Here is a 25,155-nt window from a genome sequence, read left to right as displayed (position 1 = left end):
TTTTGAAGGAATTAAAATAAAGTAAACAAAATGTTCATTTAACGTGCTAGATTCTCTACCAAGTCACCTCGTACTAGAGCCAATCTAAACGAATAAGGTACCTTAGAAGCAATTAATCTTCTTTATGATGTGCAACTTCTTGTCGGGCCAATCACGATTAAATCGTAACTTTGACGCGTATCGTTTCAACATACATGTATTTTCTTACACTCATACTTACATTTGAACATACGTGCGTATATATATATACGTTTAAACTTATCTACGTATAAGACGTACTTACATACAATACAAACATACTAACACAGTTCATAGATATATAAATACGAATCGTGCAAATGATATTCCAATATAAGGAAAAAATATACTTATTCGCATATATACATGGAATAATATATATATAAACATGGAATGGGGAATACAAAATAGTTTTTCCCGATCCCGTCACGTAAGCTCTTAACAAGGCTTCCCTTCTTCTTTGTCGTCTTCTTCACGGATTCGAGCTAGAAATCCTAGTAAAATGCAACGTCCAAGTTGAAGTGCTTCGCTCTGGCTTGATGTTATTTCAAAATTGTTTGATCGATCACTAATATGTTCGTGTTCGCACATTGTGCATGCGAATAATATAATATTAAATAAGTATCTAATATTGTATTCAAAAATTAATGATTACAGTATTGATCATTTAAATATAAAATACTAAAAATTTCAAGATTACTTATTGGACAGCCTAATAATATTGTTTATTGTTTTGAATAGTATTTTATTCATTTTGATACGTATTATCAATTCTTAAAAATTAGTAATATTTTAACTACAATTTTATTCGTTGCAGACAATAATCTAATTTTAGCAATATGTTAATACTTTCTGCTATTTTCAAAGAATAGGGTAGGATAATTTCGTTCTATAATGATCTTTTTATTTTCGGAAATTAATTAATCGATATTTTCATTCATATCGCATCATTCTCATTTTATCTTCCAAGCTCTCTTTCTTTTTCTAACTTTTTCTCCCTCCTCCCAATCGGCATTTAATGTAAACTCGCAAGCTTTTATAAGGATGATGTAGTTCGTATACGTGGTTTAAAAAAGATCGATAAGCGAGAACGATGAAGGAAAAAAAAGGAAAGGGAGAGAAAGAAGAAGAGGAAAGTGACCTCGTTTTATCAACCCTCCTCGTATGCAGCGTGCAGTTCGCAAAAGGATAGCCAGAGGAGATAATAGACGTCTTAGGCTTTATTTTCGAAACGCGATCGATACTCTCGAGTCAATACGTAGACGGTATAGTGCGTAGTCTTCACGCAGCCTCCCACTTTTCCTTTTCTTATCATTTCTTCAGAACCTATCAAGAAAGAATATACGAATGCAACCAATATAACCATAATTCATGATTTTATATAGATCTTTTTTAACTTTTTCTTTTCTTAATTTCGATTATTTTCCAAATAAATACTTCCCTTGAAAAAAAAATAATAATAATAAGTTAAATAAATTCTGTATATTTTAATATATGCAAGCTATTAGTGTATATTTAATATTTTATTTTATATCATACAAAATATTTCAAATGAAAAGTATTTAATTAAAAACAATATCTATTCTATCTATTTCTCTTTTTTATGTAAATATAAATTACACAATTACAATAAGACAGAATGCATAATTTTATTTAACATATATAGTATTAATTTTAAAAGATCGTAAAAGTATATATACAATTTTTCTTTTGTCATAAAATATATATTCTTTTATTAATTGTTAGAAAGACGCGCACGCGCACACACACACAGAGGCACGCATTATATAGTGGATTTTAAATTTGTAGGACAAAAAAAGTAAATAAAAAAGTTATATAGGGGAGTGAAATAGATGGTAATGGGGTGAAATGTTGGATGGGTGGAATGGAAGAACGAATACGCATCAACGAAGAAATATTCTCGGCCTAATACCTTCGTTGAATAGATGATCGGAAGCATTCATGCCTTACGAATAGATCGCGAGTATATCTCTGCACACGTTGTTACATTACCAGTGACATACACGTTCTTTTGTATGCACAAGAACGCGCGCTTATATGGCCACCGCGGTGACGGTTCTATATCGAGAGGGTTGATTAAAGTGATGAAGGAGCGGCTTCGATAAGACTCACCTCGATCGACGCCGATTAAACTCCCAAGCTTGTACCTCCTACATTTCTATGTACATAGCTATACATACATACGTACATGCGCGTGTACATGCATATGTAAGTAAATAAGTAAGGTTGTTATGTACTTTTGAAAGAAATACGTCTTACTGCGCAATACTTACAAAAGACATTTTTTTTTTAAATCACACTAATAAAAATATTATTATTTAGGTTTGGGATAATAAGTAAAATGTGCATACACTTAATTTTTAATATTGTATATCATAGTAATAATATAATATTGAAAATTTTGTTTTCGGGAATATATGTTTACAATTTTTATTGAGATAATATACGATAATTATACGTGCAATGGTATATTGTTAACAGTTTTTTTCTTCGGAATATATAATATCTGAAATTCTTACTTGAAATATTAGTATTTATTTAAATATCAAATATTGCCAATTCCAACACAAATACACATATTACTTATTGGTCAATTTAATATGTGTTATATATATAATATAATTTATTATTTTAGTATTTTATTGAAAATAGAGTAATTCAATATAAAAAATATTTATTTATCTATTTCTTGTAAAGAATCTAGATCTACTAGGATAGTAATAGAAACTTTATTTTCGTTGAAATTTGCAAAAGAATATTTATAAAAAAACGATGCTTTTAAAAATGAATGAAAAATATTACAAATTATTGCAACGATCATTTCTCTTACTCTCTCTCAATTTTAATTTTTCTTAGAATTTTAATTTTTTAACTCGCCATTTTCGTAATTAATACTAATACGAGGAAAAAACGATCAATCTGTATGACGTACCATTGCAATTCAAAGTTCAAACGAATTTTTTTTCTCTCCTATTTTTCTTTTTTTTTCCTTCTCTCATTTTCGTTCTATATAAATACATAGTTAATCTATGTAGCCTCCTTCAATTTGTAAGATCGTAACAAATTTGTCCCTTCTAATCATATAATGTATAATAACAAGATCATACGTGACACATAATATCTAGAACGTCGAACGAAAATGTCAATGCATCGCTATCTACCTACCCATCCGACTTTTAACATCGAAGGAATAAGGTTCAACCTTTAAGAGTGACACAAATCACGTCACATTTGTTGATTGTCGTTGATCTTGGACGAAGCGACCCGTTAAATTTAAGAAAGTTTATACGTGTTATTCCTTTCAAGAAATAATATTTCGAAAAGATTGGAAAAAAAAGATAACAAATTTTTGTTCACCTGATTTACATCCTCATTTACATTAATTACGTCAAACTATCAATATGATTACTCATTCGTATTAGATTTATTATTAAAGATTAAATTATCAAAATTATTACTATACCAATATTTTCTAACTCATTATCAAACATTTATATTTCATTTTCCTAATAAATAAAAATGAAATTTGATTCTTTGAAAAATAAAGAACACGAAGTACGCGAAGGAATCAGGATCAGTACTGTGTCCCCGTTGGAAGGGATGAGATAATGCGAACAGTGAGAAAGTAGTGGTAGTAATTATCGAATCGAAACCCGTTCATTCGATGTCGACGTGCGTAGTTGTGATGCACTTGTCACGTGGGTACCTCTTTTATTTCATTGTGGAAACCCTTGGAGAGTAAGAAGAAGACATAAGAAAAATGAGACAACATGGCTCACGACGTACTCGTCCTCGGCATCGTTCTCGTGACAACGAGACGAACTTGACCAATCCGTTATCTCACGCAGATCCTTCTCCTCTTTTTGATCGATCAAACGACATTACTAAAAGGTGTCCAAGCGCGGACGAGAGTCTCGTCGTCGAAGGTCTACGTAGAGACCTTGGAATAGAGGCTCTTCCTGTTAATGACCGACGTACGAGATCCGAAAGGTAGCTGTATCTGATTAATCCAAATATCGATCGATAATATTTTATTCAGTATAATCGTTTAAACGTGCTATTAATTAATTATGTAAAAAGTTATGTTGTTATTAAAAGGGGATTAAAATGAATGACAAATCTTTCTGATATTTCTATCTAATATTCATCATGTCAATATGATCATCCAACATCCTCTTAACGAGTATATGATTTCATTGAAGTTATAGGTATTTGCTGAAATTTTGGCGTCATTTCATAGAATGAAATTAATCTTTGACATTAACGTTTATCATTTCCGAGTAAAGAACGTGGGTAGTTACCATTGAGTTATAGTCCCATGTGAATGTTCTTTGAATAGGGCTTTAGAAAACACCTCTTTACATTAGAAATGTTTATTCAAAGACATCCGATATATAGGGTAATTGCCTACGTTAAAGACAGCTGTTTCGTTAACGACTGACTACAAGGTTCATTTCAGTGACTGCGACCCTTCCGGTACCTTTCCTGGAAATTCGGCTGGTAGCTCGTCCAACAGCAGTTTATCGACTAGAAGTTTGGACAGTCCAAGTACGAGCCTGGAACAAGTACATCCAGCAACTTCCTCGGCTAATGCATCGACCTCGTGGGATAGCGACGTCGATGTCGAGCCAGATCCTTCTGATTGGAGTCAAGGTGTTACAGAAGAAGTACTCGCGCGTCTTGGTAATTTGGAAAAAAAGAGGCAAGAAGTTATTAATGGTACGTAGATTTATTCCTTGATCGAAGATTACTCTCAAATTTATATTCGAAACAAAAAACAATAATAGAAAACGTTGTTCATCAACGATTTGATTTCTTTTGTTGACGACAGAACTGTTTCATACGGAACGATCCCACGTACGTGCTCTGAAGGTTCTGTCCCATGTCTTCCATAGACCATTACTAGAATCGCAACTACTACCTTTGGACCAGGTCCAATTACTTTTCTCGAATTTGGACGAAATGGTAGCAATACATTCGCGTTTCAACCAAGCGATGAAGAGGAAGAAGAAGGAAAACGCTTGCGTGGGTGACGTAGGTGATCTTTTATTGGAGATGTTCGATGGAGAAGACGGTGAGATGTTCGAACGTGCTGCCTCAACGTACTGCGCGAAACAACAGGTAGCTTTGGACGCGTTGAGAGATCGTCGTCGCAAGGATCTCAAATTAAACTCATTTTTGAACGAGATCGAATCAAATCCTCTTTGTAGGAGATTACAATTGAAGGATCACATATTGACTGGTATGTTGAGATTAACCAAATATCCTTTGCTCTTTGAAAATCTCGCGAAATATACACCAGAAACGAACGAAAAGGAGAAGGCAGCGGTTTTGCGTAGTCTCGAACGCAGCAGAGAAATCTTAAGTCGCGTCAATCAGGCTGTAAAGGAAGCAGAAGACTACCAACGTCTCGTAGAAATTCAACGAACCATCGACAGATCCGCTTTCGATAAATTCGATCACCCAACAGTTCAAGAGTTTAAGAATCTTGATATAACCAAACGCAAACTCATTTACGAGGGTCCACTACAATGGCGTAGAACGGAACAGAATAGAGCAAAACCGGTCGATTTGCATGTCGTTTTACTGGACGACACCATATTTTTCTTGCACCGTCAAGATGAAAAGTACCTGTTAAAATTTATTAATACCAGTCAAGCAAATTCTGTATTAAGTCCCATCGTGAAGGTATCAACGGTACTTGTCAGGCACAATGCTGTAGATAAAAACTCTTTGTATTTGGTCAATACTTCGCAGAATGGAGCTCAAATTTATGACTTAGTGGCTGCTTCTCCATCCGAACGTAAATTGTGGTGCAAGCACATTTCAGAAACCGCTGAAGCGTATAAGACTCGTGATAGACAAAGTAGAAGACCTACTCCACCTACTACACTGCCAGAAGAATCTGTATCTGGAATGGAAGATATGTCTTTGACCCTGCCTAGTCATGTCGTCGAAGGGAAAACAGATCATGATGTAGAACAAGAACACGGTCTAGAACATGAACACGAACGTGAAACAGAAGTAGACTCTGAGTTAGAACGAGAACATGAACAAAAATTAGGATCTGAGCAAGAACATGAACAAGAGCAAAAAGATAGGGCTGATAACTTAGGAAATAATGAAAAGGAAGAAAAGGGCGATGTATCAGATACACCACCAAAAACCGAACCTTCGACGAGCGAATCATCACAACAACATCAATCACAACAATCTGAGTCACCAACAACAAGAGGTAAAATTTGATGATATTAATCACGTTCATAAATTGATTATTCGCAACCCTATCCTATAAGAATAATAATCAACATCTTTGATGTAGTTATGATTTAACTTTTTCGCTTTATGTCCTTGTATTTATAGCAAGCTTTAGTAGTTGTACCATCCATTACTGTAAAATAATAAGATTATTAATTATTTCTGATCAATTAATATATAACTTTGAATAATCAGGTATCGGGGAGCCACTGCGTATGGTCATCACAGAAATCTCGCTTATTGATCCTCTTGAAGTACACGTGGAGGTACCATCTGTGCATGTTGCAGAACCAGTTCTTACAACAATAGGTATTCTTCTTACATTTCGGATTATTCTCCCTCCATAACATAATATTCTCCCTCCATGATATAACTCAGTATGCTTTTCGTTTCTATTCATTTAAATATTTGTACCAACATATTAAATTGTTATTTATCACATTTCCAGAATGTCCAAGACGTGTAGGAAATTTACGTAGATAAGAATTAAAAGCGGAAGAATTGGCAAGAGGACCTAGGCAGCTTAATGGTGGTTAAAGCAGTCGCCCGACAAGTGAAAAAACTTTCTCGGCTTTTGAAACCCGGTCCAGCCATCCGACCCATTTTTTCCGCCTGAAGTTTTCTTCTTCATAAGTGAGATATTTGCCCGCAACTAAACAACACTGTTTCACTGTGTGCGAATTCGGTGGAGAATTGTGTTCCCAACTAATTATGACACTTTAAGTATGGCAGCTGACAGGAGTTGCAGTTTTTATAATATGTGTGTTCTTCGTTGAGCCCACGACATCGCTATACAAAAAAATAAAATAAAGTAATAAAACAAACTTATGAGGGCCACACATTTAAACTGGTCAAAACTTGAAAAAAGAATTGTATGTGGATAAAGAATAATTATATGTGGAAAAATTGGCAAAAGAAATGTTGGATAATTGTAATAATAATGGTCAGAAGAAAAGTCAGCCCTGCACAATCAAAAAAAAAAAAGAAGAAAAGAAGAAAAAGAACACGAAAAGGAATCCGAGATTTCAATTTTCAATTCTGACAACACAAAACCCATTTTTCTATCAACATTGTAAAATATTGACATGTTTTTGAGAAAAGTAATGAATGATACTTTACCAAAATTAGAGATATGTGTTTTTAAGAGAAGCAAACAAATATTGCAGAATTGTAATTGATATTTACCCAATTGTTAAAAATGGAATGAATATTAAAGAGAGCAAAATATTTATGCTCTTACAAACGTTACAATCATTGCTTCGCAGAAATCGAAACATAATAATAATTATTATCTTTCTATATCGTTTACACTCTTTGAACAATTCGTTTATTATAGTAAAATAATAATAGCTATTTATTCGTTTGGATATCACATAGTTTTTAAGAGTGAACTTCTTTTTTTTTGTTACAAATTAAAACTTTTTATTAACTTTTATTTTCGTTCAAAATGTTTTGATCGTTTCTCAATAATTTTTCCAATTATTGCTCTTCACAGCTTTTCACATCTTTTCTATTTTTTACATACATGTATATGTGTATATTATTTTTGTCAAATTTTCTGCAATCAATTACATTTGCAATTGAATTGCATCAATCAATTGAATATGCAATTTCATGCGTTATGTTTCAGTAGTCCCATCTATTGTATTTTTTTTTTAATAATTTTAGTTGAGTTTGCTTTCTTCCAATTATTCAAGATACGGAATAAATTTTTATCCGTTAAATATTACAAATCTTATTTATGAAGGGGGAGGGGAAGAAGGAAGAAAGTCGGAAGAAACATTTTTGCTATACTAACGATTATTATTTCTTGGCGAACATTAATACAACTATAGTGACCGCAATCATAAAAAATAAGAAGAAAACAAAAACACGTAAATATGAAATACAAAGAAGAAAATATACTTATATATGTATATATATATCAACATGTACATTCAAACGTATGTATATACTTATATAAGATTAAATTCATCTTTTAAAACATATAAGAGGCGACAGATCGCCACATAACAATGGTCATTTGTTTATTATTGTGACTATATATTACAACAAAGCGCTTAGATCAATGCGCGTAATTATAAGAAGAAATATGGCGTTTTTTTCTATAAACAATATAAATTTTTTTTTAATATTTATATTACTACGTATATAGGATGTGGTAAGAAAATGAAAAAAAAAGTGACACGAGAGGGGTGAGAAAAATTTTTGGAGAAGAGAAATCACACGAAGAAGTGAAAAAAAGAAAAATTAAATGCCTTCGCTGACCTTGACATTCGTTACTGCAGATTTTCTGAAGCATCTGTTGTGTCTAAAACTCTAATGGAATAACCGGTTAGTTATATTTTACTTTAATAATTTTATTGGTGATTATTAAAGTGGCCAAGTAAATGATAAGATTATTTATTTTAGTTTTAAGATATTCTCCCGTTTGAGTTTGAATTATTTAAAAATATAAGTGTAACCGTGATGCTAAATATTTCTCTTAATAATGTTTTAATAATAATTAATAATAATAATAATTAATATCTCAAATGACTTAAAAACCACTTTCATAATTACCAGCTACATTATCGCAATTTATAATTTGTTGCAATTTTAACGTGTTGCCCAATTTCAGTGAGTGACTCTGTGACACTAGGATGCGACTGCTGAACGCCAAATCAGTTTTCCGGCTTATATAAAGTGTAAATCGATTAGAAGATACGACACGCAACGGGAATATTGATTAAATTATGTTCAAAACTGTACATTTATAAGAATGTAAACTTAACAAAAAAAAAAGAAAAAAACATTATTTAGTAGCATAACAAAAATATAAGTATTGAAGAAGTATGCATTGAAATTGAAGAACGCAGATTTGTGATAATGATTTGTGAGTCTAGTTTGAATGATGAATATAATAGATCGATTGAATGTAATCGAATGCTGTTGCAATTTTCAAGTTAGAAGGAAAGCTTAAATTTGTTCGTTAACTACTTTGTCTCTCCTTCTGACTGATTCCTGCTAAATTGTAAAAGTTGTAGGGTGAGGGATATATATTGGCCAATCATTTAAAGATTTCCTAAAATTGTACGAATAATAATTTTTCACAATTTTTAATCTTTGGACATTTTCCAAGACTGCATGTGTGACAATGCTAATCAGTTTAAATACTGGGTAATCATTATATATGCCAGGTAGCATATCACTGTTGCCATGTTGATTCTTTCTAGGCCTGTATCCACTAGCTTTAGTCTCGAGAACTTGCTAAAATAAAAAATTTGTGAACAGTCAATAAATTTCTTTTTCGTTCTTCGATTAATCTTACTTTTACCAAGTTTCTCGATTCCTAAAGATTGAGAAATGCATGCAAGGCCTTAACGATTTTTTTATACATTGGTATAATAATCTGACAAAAAAATAAATAAATAAATAAAAATGATAAAGTAATGATAGTATTAACGAGTAGTGTTGGACAATTAAACATCATTTTGCATTTTTTACAATGAAATGATGCAGAAGAAACATTTCTTAGATAACACGAAGATTTGCATTTTTGTAATACTACGAATGATCAGACATTTTATAAATTTCCATAATTTTTTAGTACTACCAGAAAAAAAATCTATACATAAATTCTCGAATCCAATATGAATGTGCAAAATTTTAATTTACGATGAAATCGTTTAAACTATCATCCTTAGTTAACATTAGAAATAACTTAATTTTGAAAAGGTTCAATACGTTAGCACAAAAGAACGATAGATTTTAAAAACTAATGAAGTTCATAAACGTAATATTTTTGCTCTCGGTCATCCAGATATCACCTTATATTTTGCAGTGTTTATTTTTTCTAATGAATAACTTTGCTCTCAATGTTGTACTTATTTCTTGGTGCTACATTTGCCTATGTGAGCAACAAAGTTCCTTTTTTAAATCACTGGATGTCTCTACGAATATGAAAATATTTTATAATAACACTTTGATTGATAATATATCAAATTATAAATTACAATGAATGCAGTAATAAACATAATTGATAGAAATAGAGCGGATCCAACATTTTACAAAACAAACAAAAAATAACATAAAAAAAAAAGCAATGACTTATTGTGACTTTATGTAGTTCATGAAGTATGTATATGAATTGTTATAATATTCTATAACAATGTCTGGATATGTTGAAGAAATCAAACGATCGGAATGCTAAAATAGGTTTATATAACATTGGAGTAATAATCACATCAGATAAAGAATTTATTTACTGACGTAAAATTAATTACTGTTATTGTTCATTAATTCTTTATCTAATAATGAACTTCAAACCATTATAAATACAATACTATGTACATGTATAAAAATATTTAATAACATTATTAGCTGAGAGAGATATTATTATTATTATTATTATTATTATTATTATTTATTTTTTCTTGGCGTGACCCGAGTTGCTCTTTTTGACGGGTTTTGCTACAGATTGAAAGTACATTGTACTATCATGGTGGTTGATGTCCTGAGCTGATGAATGCTCTATTATTATTAATATTATTATTACTATTACTATTACTATTATTATTATTATTATTATTATTATTATTATTATTATTATTATTATTATTATTATTATTATTATTATTATTATTATCACTATTATTTTACTGCATTAAAATACTTATAAAATTGTATATTTTTTGTAATCATTTTGAACACACACTATAAGGTACTTGAATAAGGCTAAGTGTAAATGTTTAATAATAGCAGTTGTTAATTCGTAATAATTTCTATATTTTCACAAAAAAAAGAAATCGTGCACTTGACAATAGAAAGATTTTATGTAATATCTTTAGAGAAATGAGTGCACTCTCTCTTTAGATGAATAATAATCTAACAAAGATATAAAAAAAAAAGAAAAATACGTTAACCTATGTACTTGCGGATAAAAAATATCGTGCTTTTTAAAGAAAGAAAATAAAAAAATTGCTTTTCTTATGTATCTTTATATAAAAAGAAAGATACCTTTTTTTATATTGTTCTCATTTATTAAAAATTCATGGCAGAAATAGAAACAACTTTTGTCGCATTATTATGCAATAACTTAACGTGTTAAAATCTAGAATATTTTTTGTATATTATTTAAGAGGACGCTGTATGTGATATAGAAAATTCTCTTGATTTCATAACAATTGATAAAACATTTTTTATTGGTAAAAAAATGAACTGAAAGTTATGCATATTATATTTCTCATAAATTAAAAAAATAAAGAAATATAAAACCATGCTTTCAGGATTTATTTGTATGACATATTTATATATATTCATCTGATGTGAGAAGATTTTTTTACTTGGAAAGAAAATGTTCAATTAAATATAAACATTTGGCACATCTAAATCATTTTAAAATATTATATAAAAGTACATACAAAGATTAGGTTTATTTTCTAGCATACATATGTATATTGATTATCATATTTAAAATATATTAGATTATCTCAAAAGTTTCTTTTTTGTCTTAATAAATTTTATGTTTAATATTTTTCACTTTATGTTATTTTACTTATGGTTAGTAATATATAGTATCGAAAAAGATAAAAGAGCAGAATGGATCTTATGTTATTATACAGTAAAATAATATAAAATAACAAAAATTGTGTATGTAAAATTTACTAAGAAAAAGTAAGGAACTTTCGGGACAATTAATTCATATATACTTATACTTACATCATTTTTGTTTTTTCTCTTTATAAATTCATATATGCATATAAAACTTAAACGATATAATAATAAATATAAATACAATGTATTAATAAAGACTATTAATATCGTTCTCAGTCAGTTTACTTTAATTTCATTCCGATATAAGATTAAGAATTGAAGTGTCAGTAAGGTGAAATAAGTTTTAACAATCAAACTCTACAGATATTTCAAGGTTTAGAAATCGGTTTGTATTGAGATCAATTTGTATAGCGAGATTCAAAATAACACTTAAGATTTTTTTGAAGATTATTACCGTAATTTTTAATAACATGCAGAACATATTTCATTGCGAAATATTAAATTCGAATTACATTGAATTTCAATAAATACATAATAGTGTATCCCTTCACTTCACTTCACATAAATAGTACAAAAAAGTTGACATAGAACCGCAACAGTAAAAAAAAATGAATAAGTGCTATTAATTGCTCACTAATTGTTCAATCAAAATCCATAATTACTCACTTTATTAATTAATTATTTAATTAGTTATTAATAATTAAAAATACAAAAACGTTTTTTCTCATTTCTAAGCAAAACAATGATGTTTTCTATTGTTTTTTATTTTCAATCAACTGCTCACTTTTTGTTTGTTCGGTTCCTTAACTTTTATTAATTTATTATTTAATTAGTTAGGTGGGACGAGCGCCTCCATGCCAAATATTTAAATAGGCATTCGTGAAAGGATTAGACGGTGGGCCCTGGATAGCTCAATGGATAAAGAGCAGTCAGGGGTTTTTCTTCGTCGACAAATAGAAGATTATCAATAGATACCTAGCAATCGCGTTTTAATAATAAAGTTTTAATTTCTGTAATTTACAGACCGCCTAACTCAGAATTATTGAATATTTTCGAGGAAGATTTTGATGAGTTATTTATTCACTATAAAAATATTGTAATTACAGGTGACCTAAACATCAACCTTTTACGTGATTCCTATGAATCCATTCATTTAAGCAATTTTTGTAAAAGCCATGACTTGCGTATTGTGCCATTTAACGCCACACATCACACTGGCACCTCGGATACCTGGATTGACCATGTTATCATTAATAACGACCTTGTTTTAATATCTTCTGGTCAAACTGATGAGCCCTTTCTCTCAGGTCATGATTGTATAACAGTGACTCTTAAGTATAGTGTTCCTAAATACACTCAAACGATTGTTGGACGTCGCAATTGGAACTTAATCAACGAGGAATCAATTGCTAACAATATCGGCGATTTTGTGATATCTAATTTTTCGGAGTACTCATCAATTGACGATTTTGTCGACAGCATGAATCATAGTATGCATAGTCTAGTTGACTCTATAGCGCCGAAACATATGATTCAAATCACTCGTCCCCCTACTCCATGGTTGAGTGATGAGATTCGTGGTCTACAAAGAAGAAGAGATAGGCTGTACAGAATTTTTAAGAGAACGGGTTATGCCTACGCTGAGTTCTGCAATATTCGTCGACTAGTCAAACAGAGAATTAATGCTGCAAAGAAAAGATTCTTGCAAAATAGATTCAATAATGTTAGATGTCCTAAAATAATCAGGAAAGATTTCAGAAATCTAGGGCTTTTGAAAGAGCCTTTTTTGGATATTTGCTTGCCTGACATCGATTTGGATAAACTTAATGACTATTTTATGGCAATTGGAAATGCTTGTTATGATCCAGAGCAATTAATGCGTGTTTGTTTGGATGTTCTAAATGTGCCTGGACAATTCAACTTTCATGAGATAAATGAGGCTGATATTAGACGGAACTTAAAAAGGATTATTACTACTGCTGTGGGTCCAGATGGTTTATCTATTAAATACTACAAGCTTTTACTTAATTATTATCTGCCCTCAATTGTGGACTTATTCAATAATTCAATATTGTTATGTCAATTTCCTCAACAGTGGAAGCAATCAATAATTCTGCCTTTGCCGAAAATTAAATCTCCGCAGTCATTCAATGATTTAAGACCAATATCTATTTTGTGCACATTATCTAAAGTTTTGGAGCGTTGTGTCTATGATCAACTCATTAGGCATATTAAGCTTAATAATCTATTAGATCCGTATCAGACAGGCTTCCAGGAAGGAATGGGCACTCAAACTGCCATTATTCGGCTTTGTGATGATATTCGACTGGGAATTGATGATAAATTAATTACGATTGCAGTATCATTTGATTTTACCAAAGCTTTTGATTGTGTGGATCATTTACTACTCTTACGAAAACTTAAGGATTTAAATTGTTCATCTGATGTCATCAAATGGTTTTGTTCCTATCTAACTGAGAGACGTCAAGCTGTGAAGCTAAAGGACAAAATATCTGCTTGGAAATATCGTCGTTGTGGTGTTCCGCAAGGCAGTGTTCTTGGTCCACTATTATTTGCTCTGTTTGTTTCAGACTTGGGAAGTCTAATTAGCTGCAAACATCTCTTCTACGCAGATGATCTTATTATTTATTTAACTTGTTGCCTTTCAGATATAGAGAGAGCTGTGAATGAGCTTAACGAAATAATTACGTTAATAATCAATTAGTGTATGAGGAATTCCCTTAAACTAAATGCTTATAAAACAAAGGCTATAATTTTTGGAAGTCCTCAACATGTTAACAACTCTGTATGTATCAATGCTCCGAAAATCAAAGTAGATCAAGTAGATATTGATTACGTCCGATCAATTAAATACTTAGGAGTTATTTTGGACGATACTTTGTCTTGGCATCAACAAGTCATGTTGATTAGTAATCAAGCAATGAGCTGCTTGTCCCGGTTGAAAATGAACAATCATTTGTTTAATATGACTATGCGTAAAAGATTAGTTGCCACCTTAATATTACCAATCTTTGATTATTGTTCAGCAGCTTATACAAACATCTCAGGAACATTACAAACTAAATTACAAAGAAAGTTTAACGCTTGTATTCGCTTTATCTTTCGTTTGCAACGATATCAGCATATTACTCCGTTTAGAAGAGCTTTAGGATGGTTTACTTTACAAGGTCGACGTGACTTCTTAATGGCCTGCATAGTATATTATATAAAATGTTGCGTCTTCAGCACGACAAAATATTAAGAACGAACTTTAGTATTCTTACTTCTGTTCGTGGTCGTGCTGTCAGGCAATTGGATGTATTATGTTTACCTTATGCAAGAACCAGGACTTATGACAAATCATTTTTGGTTACTGCTGTTCGTATGTGGAATCAACTACCGGAAGATATCGTAGCTTTAAGTGACTATAAAGAATTCAGATTAGGATGTTATGCCTACTTTATTGATAGAGATATTCAGCGTGTTTTGTGAATTACGATTTAATTTAAATTTAATTTTTTTTTTTTTTTTTTCTTTAAAACCATATGTTTATTGCTTTGAACCAATACTACTATACCACTATTATAGAACTGTTATACTTTTATTTATGTATTATTTACTATTTTCTTTTTACATTTATCTACTTACTGTGCGTTACTACTAATATAATGATAAGTTTAATAACAATTACATAATTTTAATTTTTGTTCTGTTTTATCTATATATTATATTGTACTTTACTGTAATTAATGGCCTTTAGGGAGCCTAGGCTCTAGGGTCAATAAAATATTATTAAATAAAATAAAATAAATCGCGTTCGGTATCCTATCAGCGCAAAAAAGTTGGCACACGACCACCAGAACTAAGAAAAATGAAGATATACATTTAATTGCTTGCTATTTGCTAATTCGAAATACATATGTTTTAAAATTTTTTATTAATTATTTAATTAGTTATTGATAATTGAAAATGTGAAAATTTTTGTGTGTTATTTCTTAGTAAAGCAACGTAGTTGGCCACAACAGAAAAAAATGAATAAGTGCGCTAAATTGCTAAAAAAATGTTTATTTAAAATACAAAACTTTTAACTTTATTAATTAATTATTTAATTAGTTATTAATTAAAAATCAAAAAACGTCATGAAGAGGTTATTTGTTATGCGCATGCGCAACTACAAATTCAAGGTGCATGCGTACTTTGAAAAAAATAAAAGTAAAGTTGGTAAACCTGCAGGAGATATATTTAAAGTTGATTAATACTTAAAGATATTTTAGGTTACGAATTATATCATTCTACTCTTCCGCAATAAAACTGGTAAACATGGTCAGAAATTGTTCGCTGCAATAAATTCCTCAAGTTGCTCTAACATTTGACAGAACACACAAGCTTTATGCTAAATATACAAAAATGTCTCTTATAGGCCATTGTTACTTCAAAATAACAGAACTGTATCATAAAAAAAGTAGTATACTTTGAGGTTGTTACCGTGGTAAAGTATTTTGTCCTAACGTTCAACCATTTTTGAGAAAAAAGCTTTTGAAGTTTTGGTTTTTGTTGTATACATGTTTATATTATCTTAAATTCAACCGTCTTTCAAGCAGCGCACTAGCGTATCTAGTAGCGTTCTCGCTTTTCGTACCGCTAGTTAGTGTTTCGATCCTTCATAGAGGAAGTTTTTTTTAATAATTTTTTTCTGTCTGTTTTCAAATTATTTTTTCATATTTTTTAATTTTTAAATATATACAGGAAAGAAAAAATTATTTATTACAAAAAAATTAGAAATAATAAATTTTTTCACATCTTGCGAAAATAATAAAGGAAAATTTTATCCTTGAATTACAGTTAACATTTTATTTTTAATAACTACTTTAATAACTACTAATATACCAAAGCTCGTTAAAATCCGTGTCGGACTAAGTGTAAGGTCCCCTTGTAAGTGAATTGAGAATTTAGAATTGATTGAAGAATTTAGATTAAGATGTTATACTTACTTCATTGATAGAGACATTCAGCGTGTTTTGTGACTTATGATTTGCATTTAATTTAAAATTTTTTTGTTTTGTTTTTAACCATATGTTTGTTGCTTTGAGCCAATACTATTATATTACTATTATAAAACCAGTATACTTTTACCAATTTTTTTTTTACTTTCTACTTTCTATTTTTTTTTATTTTTACTTTTATCTACTTTCAGTGCGTTACTACTATTATAATGAAAAGTCTAATAATAATTATATAATTTTAATTTCCGTTTTGTTTCACCTATATATTGTACTACATTTTAATTAATGGCCTTTAGGGAGCTTAGGCTCTAGGGTCAATACAATGTTATTAAATAAAGAAATAAATAAATAAATACTAATTAATTTTATGTGTCGAGACACAAAATTAATTCATTATTTTTACTCTTGACTAAATAATAATAGTTTCTGTTAAAATGAATTATTGTTTTTCTTTTATTCAAAGTTCATTATTTTTGACAATAAATAAAGAAACAGCGTGCCATAAGCATCAAGATTCGATTTAAAAACGCCGCGCTTATACGCCGATATATATAGATATACAAAACGCTCGACGCACGATGGCCAAAACGAAAAATTCTCGCTACCGAAAGAAAAAATATAAAAAGGGAAATATCGGTTTCTTCTCTCACTCGCACTTGCATTCAAGGCCGAGAGCCCCGAAGATTGTCGAAGATCCTTCGTTTGTGTTTAGTACACACGGACGCTCGCACGCACACTAGCATACTAGTGCGCTCGCGTGTAAAAACCGACAGAGGGGTAAGACTTGTTTTCCTCCCACTCTTACAATTATTTTCCCATCTTCAATCCAATTTTATTCGCTTATTTTTGAAAATACGAAGATAACTCATAGAACATTTTTTTAGTATTTTTCAATTCTCTACAACTTTTGTTTGAAACTTTTTTCGATTAAATGCCTAGATTCTAAGATAAGGCTATTTTTTACGTTTTTTTTTATGACGCCGAAGTCAAACTGCAAAAAATATAGCACCATTCGATTCAGCGTCGTCAAATTACCCTTATATCAAGTTTGCAGAACTATGGAAGAATTAAGGAACTCTGGAAAAACTTCATTGGGCTATTCGTGTTCCTTGTATAGTCTCCGTGGTTGCTCCTTTGGAAATCAACTTTAAATATATCCCCTGCAGGTTTACTAACTTTACTTTTACTTTTTTCAAAGTGCGCATGCACCTTGAATTTGTAGTTGCGCATGCGCATAACAAATAACCTCTTCATGACGTTTTTTGATTTTTAATTAATAACTAATTAAATAATTAATTAATAAAGTTAAAAGTTTTGTATTTTAAATAAACATTTTTTTAGCAATTTAGCGCACTTATTCATTTTTTTCTGTTGTGGCCAACTACGTTGCTTTACTGAGAAATAACACAAAAAAATTTTCACATTTTCAATTATCAATAACTAATTAAATAATTAATAAAAAATCTTAAAACATATGGATTTCGAATTAGCAAATAGCAAGCAATTAAATGTATATCTTCATTTTTCTTAGTTCTGGTGGTCGTGTGCCAACTTTTTTACGCTACTTGGAGAGTGGTGTATTTGGTGATCTACCCCCACTCCAAGGTCACAACGGTGCCCTTGGTGGGACATATCTTAGAAGTGGCGGGGGAAGACCGCCACATCCCAAGTTAGTTGCTTCATAGGCCAGTCAAAAAAGGCCAAACTTCCAAAATTTCTTATCAGCCTGCGAATTTGATCTAAGAGTAACTTGACGACGCTGAATCGAATGGTGCAATTTTTTTGCAATTTGATGTGTGAGCTTTGAGAAAAAGGGTAAAAATGGGTATGAATGGCCTTATCTTAGAATCTAGGCATTTAATCGAAAAAAGTTTCAAACAAAAGTTGTAGAGAATTGAAAAATACATAAAAATGTTCTAAGGTTTATCTTCGTATTTGCAAAAATAAGCGAGAAAGAGTGGTAAAAGTAATTGTAAGAGTGGGGAAGCAAGTCCCGCCTCTCAGTCGGCTTTTACACGCGAGCGGGCTAGTGTGCGTGCGAGTGCCCGTGTGTACTAATACATAAACGAAGGATCTTCGGCAATCTTCGGGACTCTCGGTCTTGAATGCACTTGCAAGTGCGACTGAAAGAAGAAACCGATATTTCTCCCCTTCTATTTGTTTAGGCGATAGCGAGTATTTCTTTTCCTAGCCATCGATAGTTGAGCGTTCTGTATAAGATTTTTTCTTTCGGTAGCATGCATTTTTCGTTTTGGCCGTCGAGTGTCGAGCGTTCTGTATATCTATATATATCGGCGTATAAGCGCGGCGTTTTTAAATCGAATCTTGATGCTTATGGCACACTGTTTCTTTATTTATTGTCAAAAATAATGAACCTCGAATAAAAAAAAAACAATAATTCTTTCTAATTTTCTTAATAAAATTTATATTAAATTTTTCTTTCTTTTTAATTTTTTTTTCTTAATAAATTTTTCTTAATAAAATTTATAATAATTTTTTCTTTCATTTTAATTTTTTCTTAATAAATTTTTCTTAATAAAATTTATATCGTAAGCCAAAAATAAATTCGCACTGCCTATAATGCAAATGCATTTTTTTAAAATTATATTTCCGATAAAATGATTATAAAATATTACTGAAAAAATAGAAAAAAAATTTATTAAGCTTACTTCACAATAACGAAAAAAAGAAATAAGAAAGCAAAGAAAAAGAACGAAGAGAAAAAGAAAGAAAAAAAGGTAAACATACTTGTTAGCGCTGTCAAGATAAAATATAGGTATCGGCGACGTGAAAAACATACACACACTGTAGCTACTGTAGCCACTACACTACTACAGCCAAAAGAATACATTATTAAATTTTTTTTCCTATTTTTTCATTAATATTTTATAATCATTTTATAGGAAATATAATTAAAAAGAAAAATGCATTTGTATTATAGGCAGTGCGAATTTATTTTTGGCTTACGATATAAATTTTATTAAGAAAAATTTATTAAGAAAAAATTAAAAAGAAAGAAAAAATTATTATAAATTTTATTAAGAAAAATTTATTAAGAAAGAAAAATTAAAAAGATACCCTTAGATCAAAGAATCTGGATTACAGCTGAAATTCAGAAGTTGGACCCCTAAATGAGTGCACTATTATTCATCGCTCAACGCTGACTGCTTTTGTCGCTCGTGCATAGATTCATTGCGACTCCCCTGTTCTTTGTTTCGTTAGATGGATCAGGTTACTTAAAACAAACAAACGCATATCGCCTTATGCTATACACACCGGTGTCTTTGTCGGCAGACCTACGAGATAAGACGGTGACGCTTACCGTCTCCTACAATGTAGGCACTGTTTAGCCTAGTTTTAGAAAAATTAGGCAAAATAATGCAGCAAATTCCGCCAAATATATATTTCGTGAACGAAAAAAGGGCCTATTTCTTTGATGGAAAGAAAACGAAATTTTAGAAAAGATGAGAAATCGATTCTTTACTACACGTTATAGGTACTTTTCGTATAGAATTGACTGCTTTTTCGTCGAAGAACGATCATTTCGATCCTGGGATCGAAACTTTTTCGAGTTTATAGGCACTCTTTTCGCGGTTCCAGAAAATATCAATATTTTATTGAAAATATTTTTTGCAAGCTTCTCGATCTGTAGAACCTCGCAAAATATAAGTTCTTTAAATGTATGTTCTTTCTAATTTGGAAAAATTAGGAAAAAGTATTATTGCATATACCGCTAAATAAATATTTCGTGGACGAAAAAAGTGCGTATTTCTTTGATGGCAAAACCTCGAACTTCTTAAAAAGATGAAAAATCGTTGAATTCCTACATGTTTTCGGTACGTTTCAGATAGAATTCAATGTTTTTTCAACAAAGAACGATCGTTTTGATCCTGGGATTGAAAATTTTGCGAGTTTTTTGGTACTTTTTTTTTGCTGCCTAAGAAAATTTTCATATTTTATTCAAAAAATTTTCTAGCATGCTACTCGATCTATAGATGCTCGCAGTCTGTAGAATCTTCTACTGTTAGCCCTTTTTAGACTTTATTTCGAATGATTTCTAAGAAATATTACAGTTCATACCACTAAATAAAGTTTTCGCGAACGAAAAAAAGGGCCGAATACTTTGTAGACAAGACCACGAACATTTAGATTAGATGAAAAATTGTCGATTTCCTACATGTTTTTGGTTCTTTTCGTGTAGAAACTTAATTCACTTTCGCCGGAGAAAGATCGTTTCGATCCTAGGAGTAAGATTTTTCCGAGTTTTTGGGTACTTTTTCTTCGCTGCCTAAGAATTTTATCGTATTTTATTAAAAAAATTTTCTAGCATGCTTCTCGATCTACAGGTGCTCGCAGTCTGTAGAATCATCCACTGTATGCCCTTTTCAGCCTTTAATTCGAAAGATTTGCCAAAAATATTGCGGCTCATACCACTAAATATAGATTTCGCAAACGAAAAACACGGCTGATTTTTTTATAGGCAAGGCCACGAACTCCTCGAGAGGATTAAAAATTGTTGATTTCCTACATGTTTTGGGTACTTTTCGTGTAGAATTAGATGCTTTTTCGCCGAAGAACGATCGTTTTGATCCTAGGATTGAAATTTTTTCGAGCATTTTGCATTTTCTTTCACCGTCTAAGAAAATTTTCATATTTTGATAAAAAAACTTTTTAGCAACCTCCCCGAACTGAAGGTGATCGCACACTATAGAATCTGCAACTACTTTTTTTAGCCTATTTTTCGAAAGATTAGGCAAAAGTATTACAGTAAATACCACTGAATTTAGATTTCGTTAACAAAATATATGGACGATTTCTTTGATTTCTTTGGCAAGACCACAGACTTATGGAAAAGATAGAAAATTGTTGATTTCTTGCATGTTTTTAATTTTTTTTTTTTTTTATAACTCCATACATCTTTACAATGTTTCTGTAGACATTTGGTAAATTGTTATATAAGTGAAAAGATAGCACGTAGACGTTTTCTCCAATGAGAAAGCGTCGCTATTGTCGTTTATTGAAGTTATACTTCTTTTGACGTGTTGGGGAAAATGTAATGGGGAGTGAATTGGTTCCGAGCGTCTGGGAAAACGACACCATGAAGTTTGTCAAGTATTTACGACGCGCGGCAAAGCGATTTCAAATTTACGGCATGAAGTTGTCTTCTCTTCTTCTTCCCCTTTTTTTCTCTTAAGCGGGTCACCCATCCAAATACTAATCGTACTCAGCGCTGCATTACTTAAATGATCGAGCGAGAACTAATGCTGTAACCGCGCCATGGCCGTTGACGCATGAAGTAAATCGATATATCTCCCTTACATTTAATGTGGACTGATATCTATATTTTTATATTTTTTTTGAAGTTATACTTCTTTTAGCGCGTTTGGGAAAATGTAATGGGGAGTGATTTTGTTCCGAGCGTCTGGAAAAACGACACCATGAAGTTTGTCAGTATTTACGACGCGCGGCAAAGCGATTTCAAGTATACGGCATGAAGTTGTCTTTCTTTTCTTCTTCCCCTTTTTTTCTCAAGCGGGTCACCCATTCAAATACTAATCGTACTCAGCGCTGCTTTACTTAAATGATCGAAGCAAGAACTAATGCTGTAACTGTGCCATGGTTGTTGACGCGTGAAGTAATTCGCTATATCTCTCTTATATTTAGTGTGGACTGATATCTATATTTTGATATTTTCTTTTTCTTTTTTTTATTCTTTCTTATATATATATATATATAATAATAATTATTTTTTTTTTAAGTTATTTCTTTTCTTTGAAGTTTTTTTTTGAAGTTATTTTGAGGTTATTGAGGTTATATTCGTTTTGGTACGGCAAAGAAGTATAACTTCTTACGTGCGTACATAAGTACACACATCAGTTTTTTTTCATTTAGTTATAGTTTTTACTAGGTCTATAACGAGCGTAGCCTGACGAGGATTTCCTTCAAAATTCGTGAGGCACTCAACGTAATAACGATTTATGTACCATTTATAAAGATTATAGATTCTTAACGTATATTCGAAATACGCGGCTCAATCATTTCGAAAATATTGAAATTAACGAAATTTTGTTATCGTCCGTCACCATTCTTTAAACCGCTGCTAAGCACGCCCTGCTAGGCCTATTAAACAAAGCACTCGTCCCATTCTTCCACTGGACGCCTACGACGACACGTCTTAGATAAGCAGCAAAGAATTTACAAAGAAAGCGACGAACAAAGCGATTTAAGCTAGAAGCGAAATAAGAAAAGTATAAGCATTCCTTATACTTCCATTAACGAGGTGAACCTTTTTGTTGAATCCGTATACAAGCGAAGCGAGCAAGAGGTGAGATACGTGTTTAATTTTTTGTTAAAACTGCAATTCCTTATTATATTTAATTTATCAACCAGAGCTTTTATGCCACAAGACTTTTTGCCTGACGAGCCAATATAGTATTATACTTTATATTGATTTAACCGAGAGTTTTTCTTTTTTCTTATTTGTGATTTTATTTTATTAATGTTTTTAATAATTGTATTTTATTTAAATTGTATTTAATATCTTTATTTTGTTAAAGTTTTTATTGAAGTTATATTTTATGTTATTTACAAATGTAGAGTATATATTGGCATTCGGGAAAATTGTAGTTATTTCATATTGAATACAATGAAGATGGAGAAGTAAATGTTGTGTGGCTTAAGTTTCCAGATTCACTAAAGATTTGCTAGAAAATCGTACAAAATGTTGCTGGACACGTTGCGATTTAAATTAATAAAACAATAGTGCCGATCGGACGTAGATCTTTAACTATTCTCCTTAGCAACAATACAAAAATTAAGATTAAACGTTCACATTTATCTATAGTTTAAATTTAATTATTTATTATTAATTATTGAAAATTTATTTATTTTATTTTTTAATTATTGAAAATTTATTTATTTTTTAATTATTTTAATTTTGAAGTTATTATTAAACTATAATCTCTTGCAGCTTTTTATTGACCAGGATCAGTATACATTTAAATTTCTGTTTTAGTTTTCAATATGCCTAAAACTAATGCAGAGAAATGTAGAGATTATCGTCTTCGTAGGAAAAGGAATAAGGAAAATAAGGAAAATAATGAGGAAAATAAGAAAAACATAATGCACGCTAATGCCAAACGTTGTAGGGTTCTTGGTTGCGAAGAAAAATGATTCAAAAAGGTTATGAATTGCCTGCGAATGAAATTTTATGTACTCCGTCAACTTCTAATTTACTTTGCGAACCATCGGCTAAGCCTGTGATTACCGGTACAAATTTAAATAATTTAAATGTCCCAGCAATAACTAATATTATTGCTAATTATTTATTTTTTTTGTTTGGTCTTTATGTTTTGAAGTTATTTGAAGTTACTTACATTTATTTTATTTAACATTTATTTTACATTTATTTCTTCAAGAAATCCAATTGTCTGCGAATGGAACTTTATGTGCCCCATCGACTTCGAATTTACTAGTGACTTCTGAACCATTGGCTCAGCCTATAATTACTGGTACAAATTTATACAATTTAAAATTCACAGCAATAACTAATACTACTGCTAATTATTATTTTTGAACTTATACTTCTTTTGGTACGTTTGGGAATTTGGTCTTTATTTTTTAAATTTATTTCTTCAGGATGCATCGTTGTCTACTGCAAAAGATGACTATCACAACTATATTACTGTGCAAGCTGATGTGCATATGGAAAATTCTTCTATGCCGTGTCATCATCGTATAACATCAAAAAACATTACATTAACAAACATGGAGCAAAGTTCACAATCTCAAGCACGAAATAATCAATATTTAGCTGATGCTTCGATTATACATGTATTGTCTAATCAAGACATTGTACCGGATGAAGAACGCAATTCGTTAAACCAAGACACAATCATGGATCAGGAATTAACTCAATCAGATGTACCCTCTATTTATTCTAACTCTTTAGACCAGTTAGTAATTAATCATTCCACTGGCGAGCAAATTGATATGGATTTAGATCCTTCTTTACCATATAGCAATTATCATCAATTTAAACGAGCTCATAAGGAATTTAAAATAAATTTCTTGGGCAATTCATTTGAACATCCATGCTCAGTATGTGACAGATTGTGGTTTAAAAAGAATTTAAAAGAGCCATCTAATGAACATAAGGATATTCTAATACAATTTATACCTAATGTACGTATGGAAAATACTAAGCTTTGTAATATAACATGCATACAAGCTTTAAACAAGAAGAATATTCCTCTAATATCAACATATAACGGCTTCAAATATCCAGATGTACCTTAGCATCTACCACCTTTATATTTAG

The 25,155-nt window shown here is 30.9% G+C and overlaps 1 protein-coding gene across 5 annotated transcripts in view; it reads left to right on the top strand.

The window, feature by feature from the left end:
* The window catches only part of LOC122521330, a 63,523-nt gene extending 55,975 nt beyond the window's left edge, over positions 1–7,548 (top strand). For all 5 annotated transcript variants that reach the window (XM_043641976.1, XM_043641974.1, XM_043641973.1 and 2 more), the window contains 4 exons: positions 4,499–4,758; positions 4,871–6,274; positions 6,493–6,606; positions 6,746–7,548. In XM_043641976.1, the coding sequence (XP_043497911.1) occupies positions 4,499–4,758; positions 4,871–6,274; positions 6,493–6,606; positions 6,746–6,780 (1,813 nt within the window). In that variant the 3' untranslated portion in view covers positions 6,781–7,548. The remainder of the gene's footprint in view (positions 1–4,498; positions 4,759–4,870; positions 6,275–6,492; positions 6,607–6,745) is intronic.
* Positions 7,549–25,155: the final 17,607 nt, after the last annotated feature.

Source organism: Polistes fuscatus, unplaced genomic scaffold, assembly GCF_010416935.1.
Source record: "Polistes fuscatus isolate 324 unplaced genomic scaffold, CU_Pfus_HIC Scaffold4, whole genome shotgun sequence".
NCBI classification, from domain to species: Eukaryota; Metazoa; Arthropoda; class Insecta; order Hymenoptera; family Vespidae; genus Polistes; species Polistes fuscatus.
This window is presented reverse-complemented; position numbering and strand designations above follow the sequence as displayed.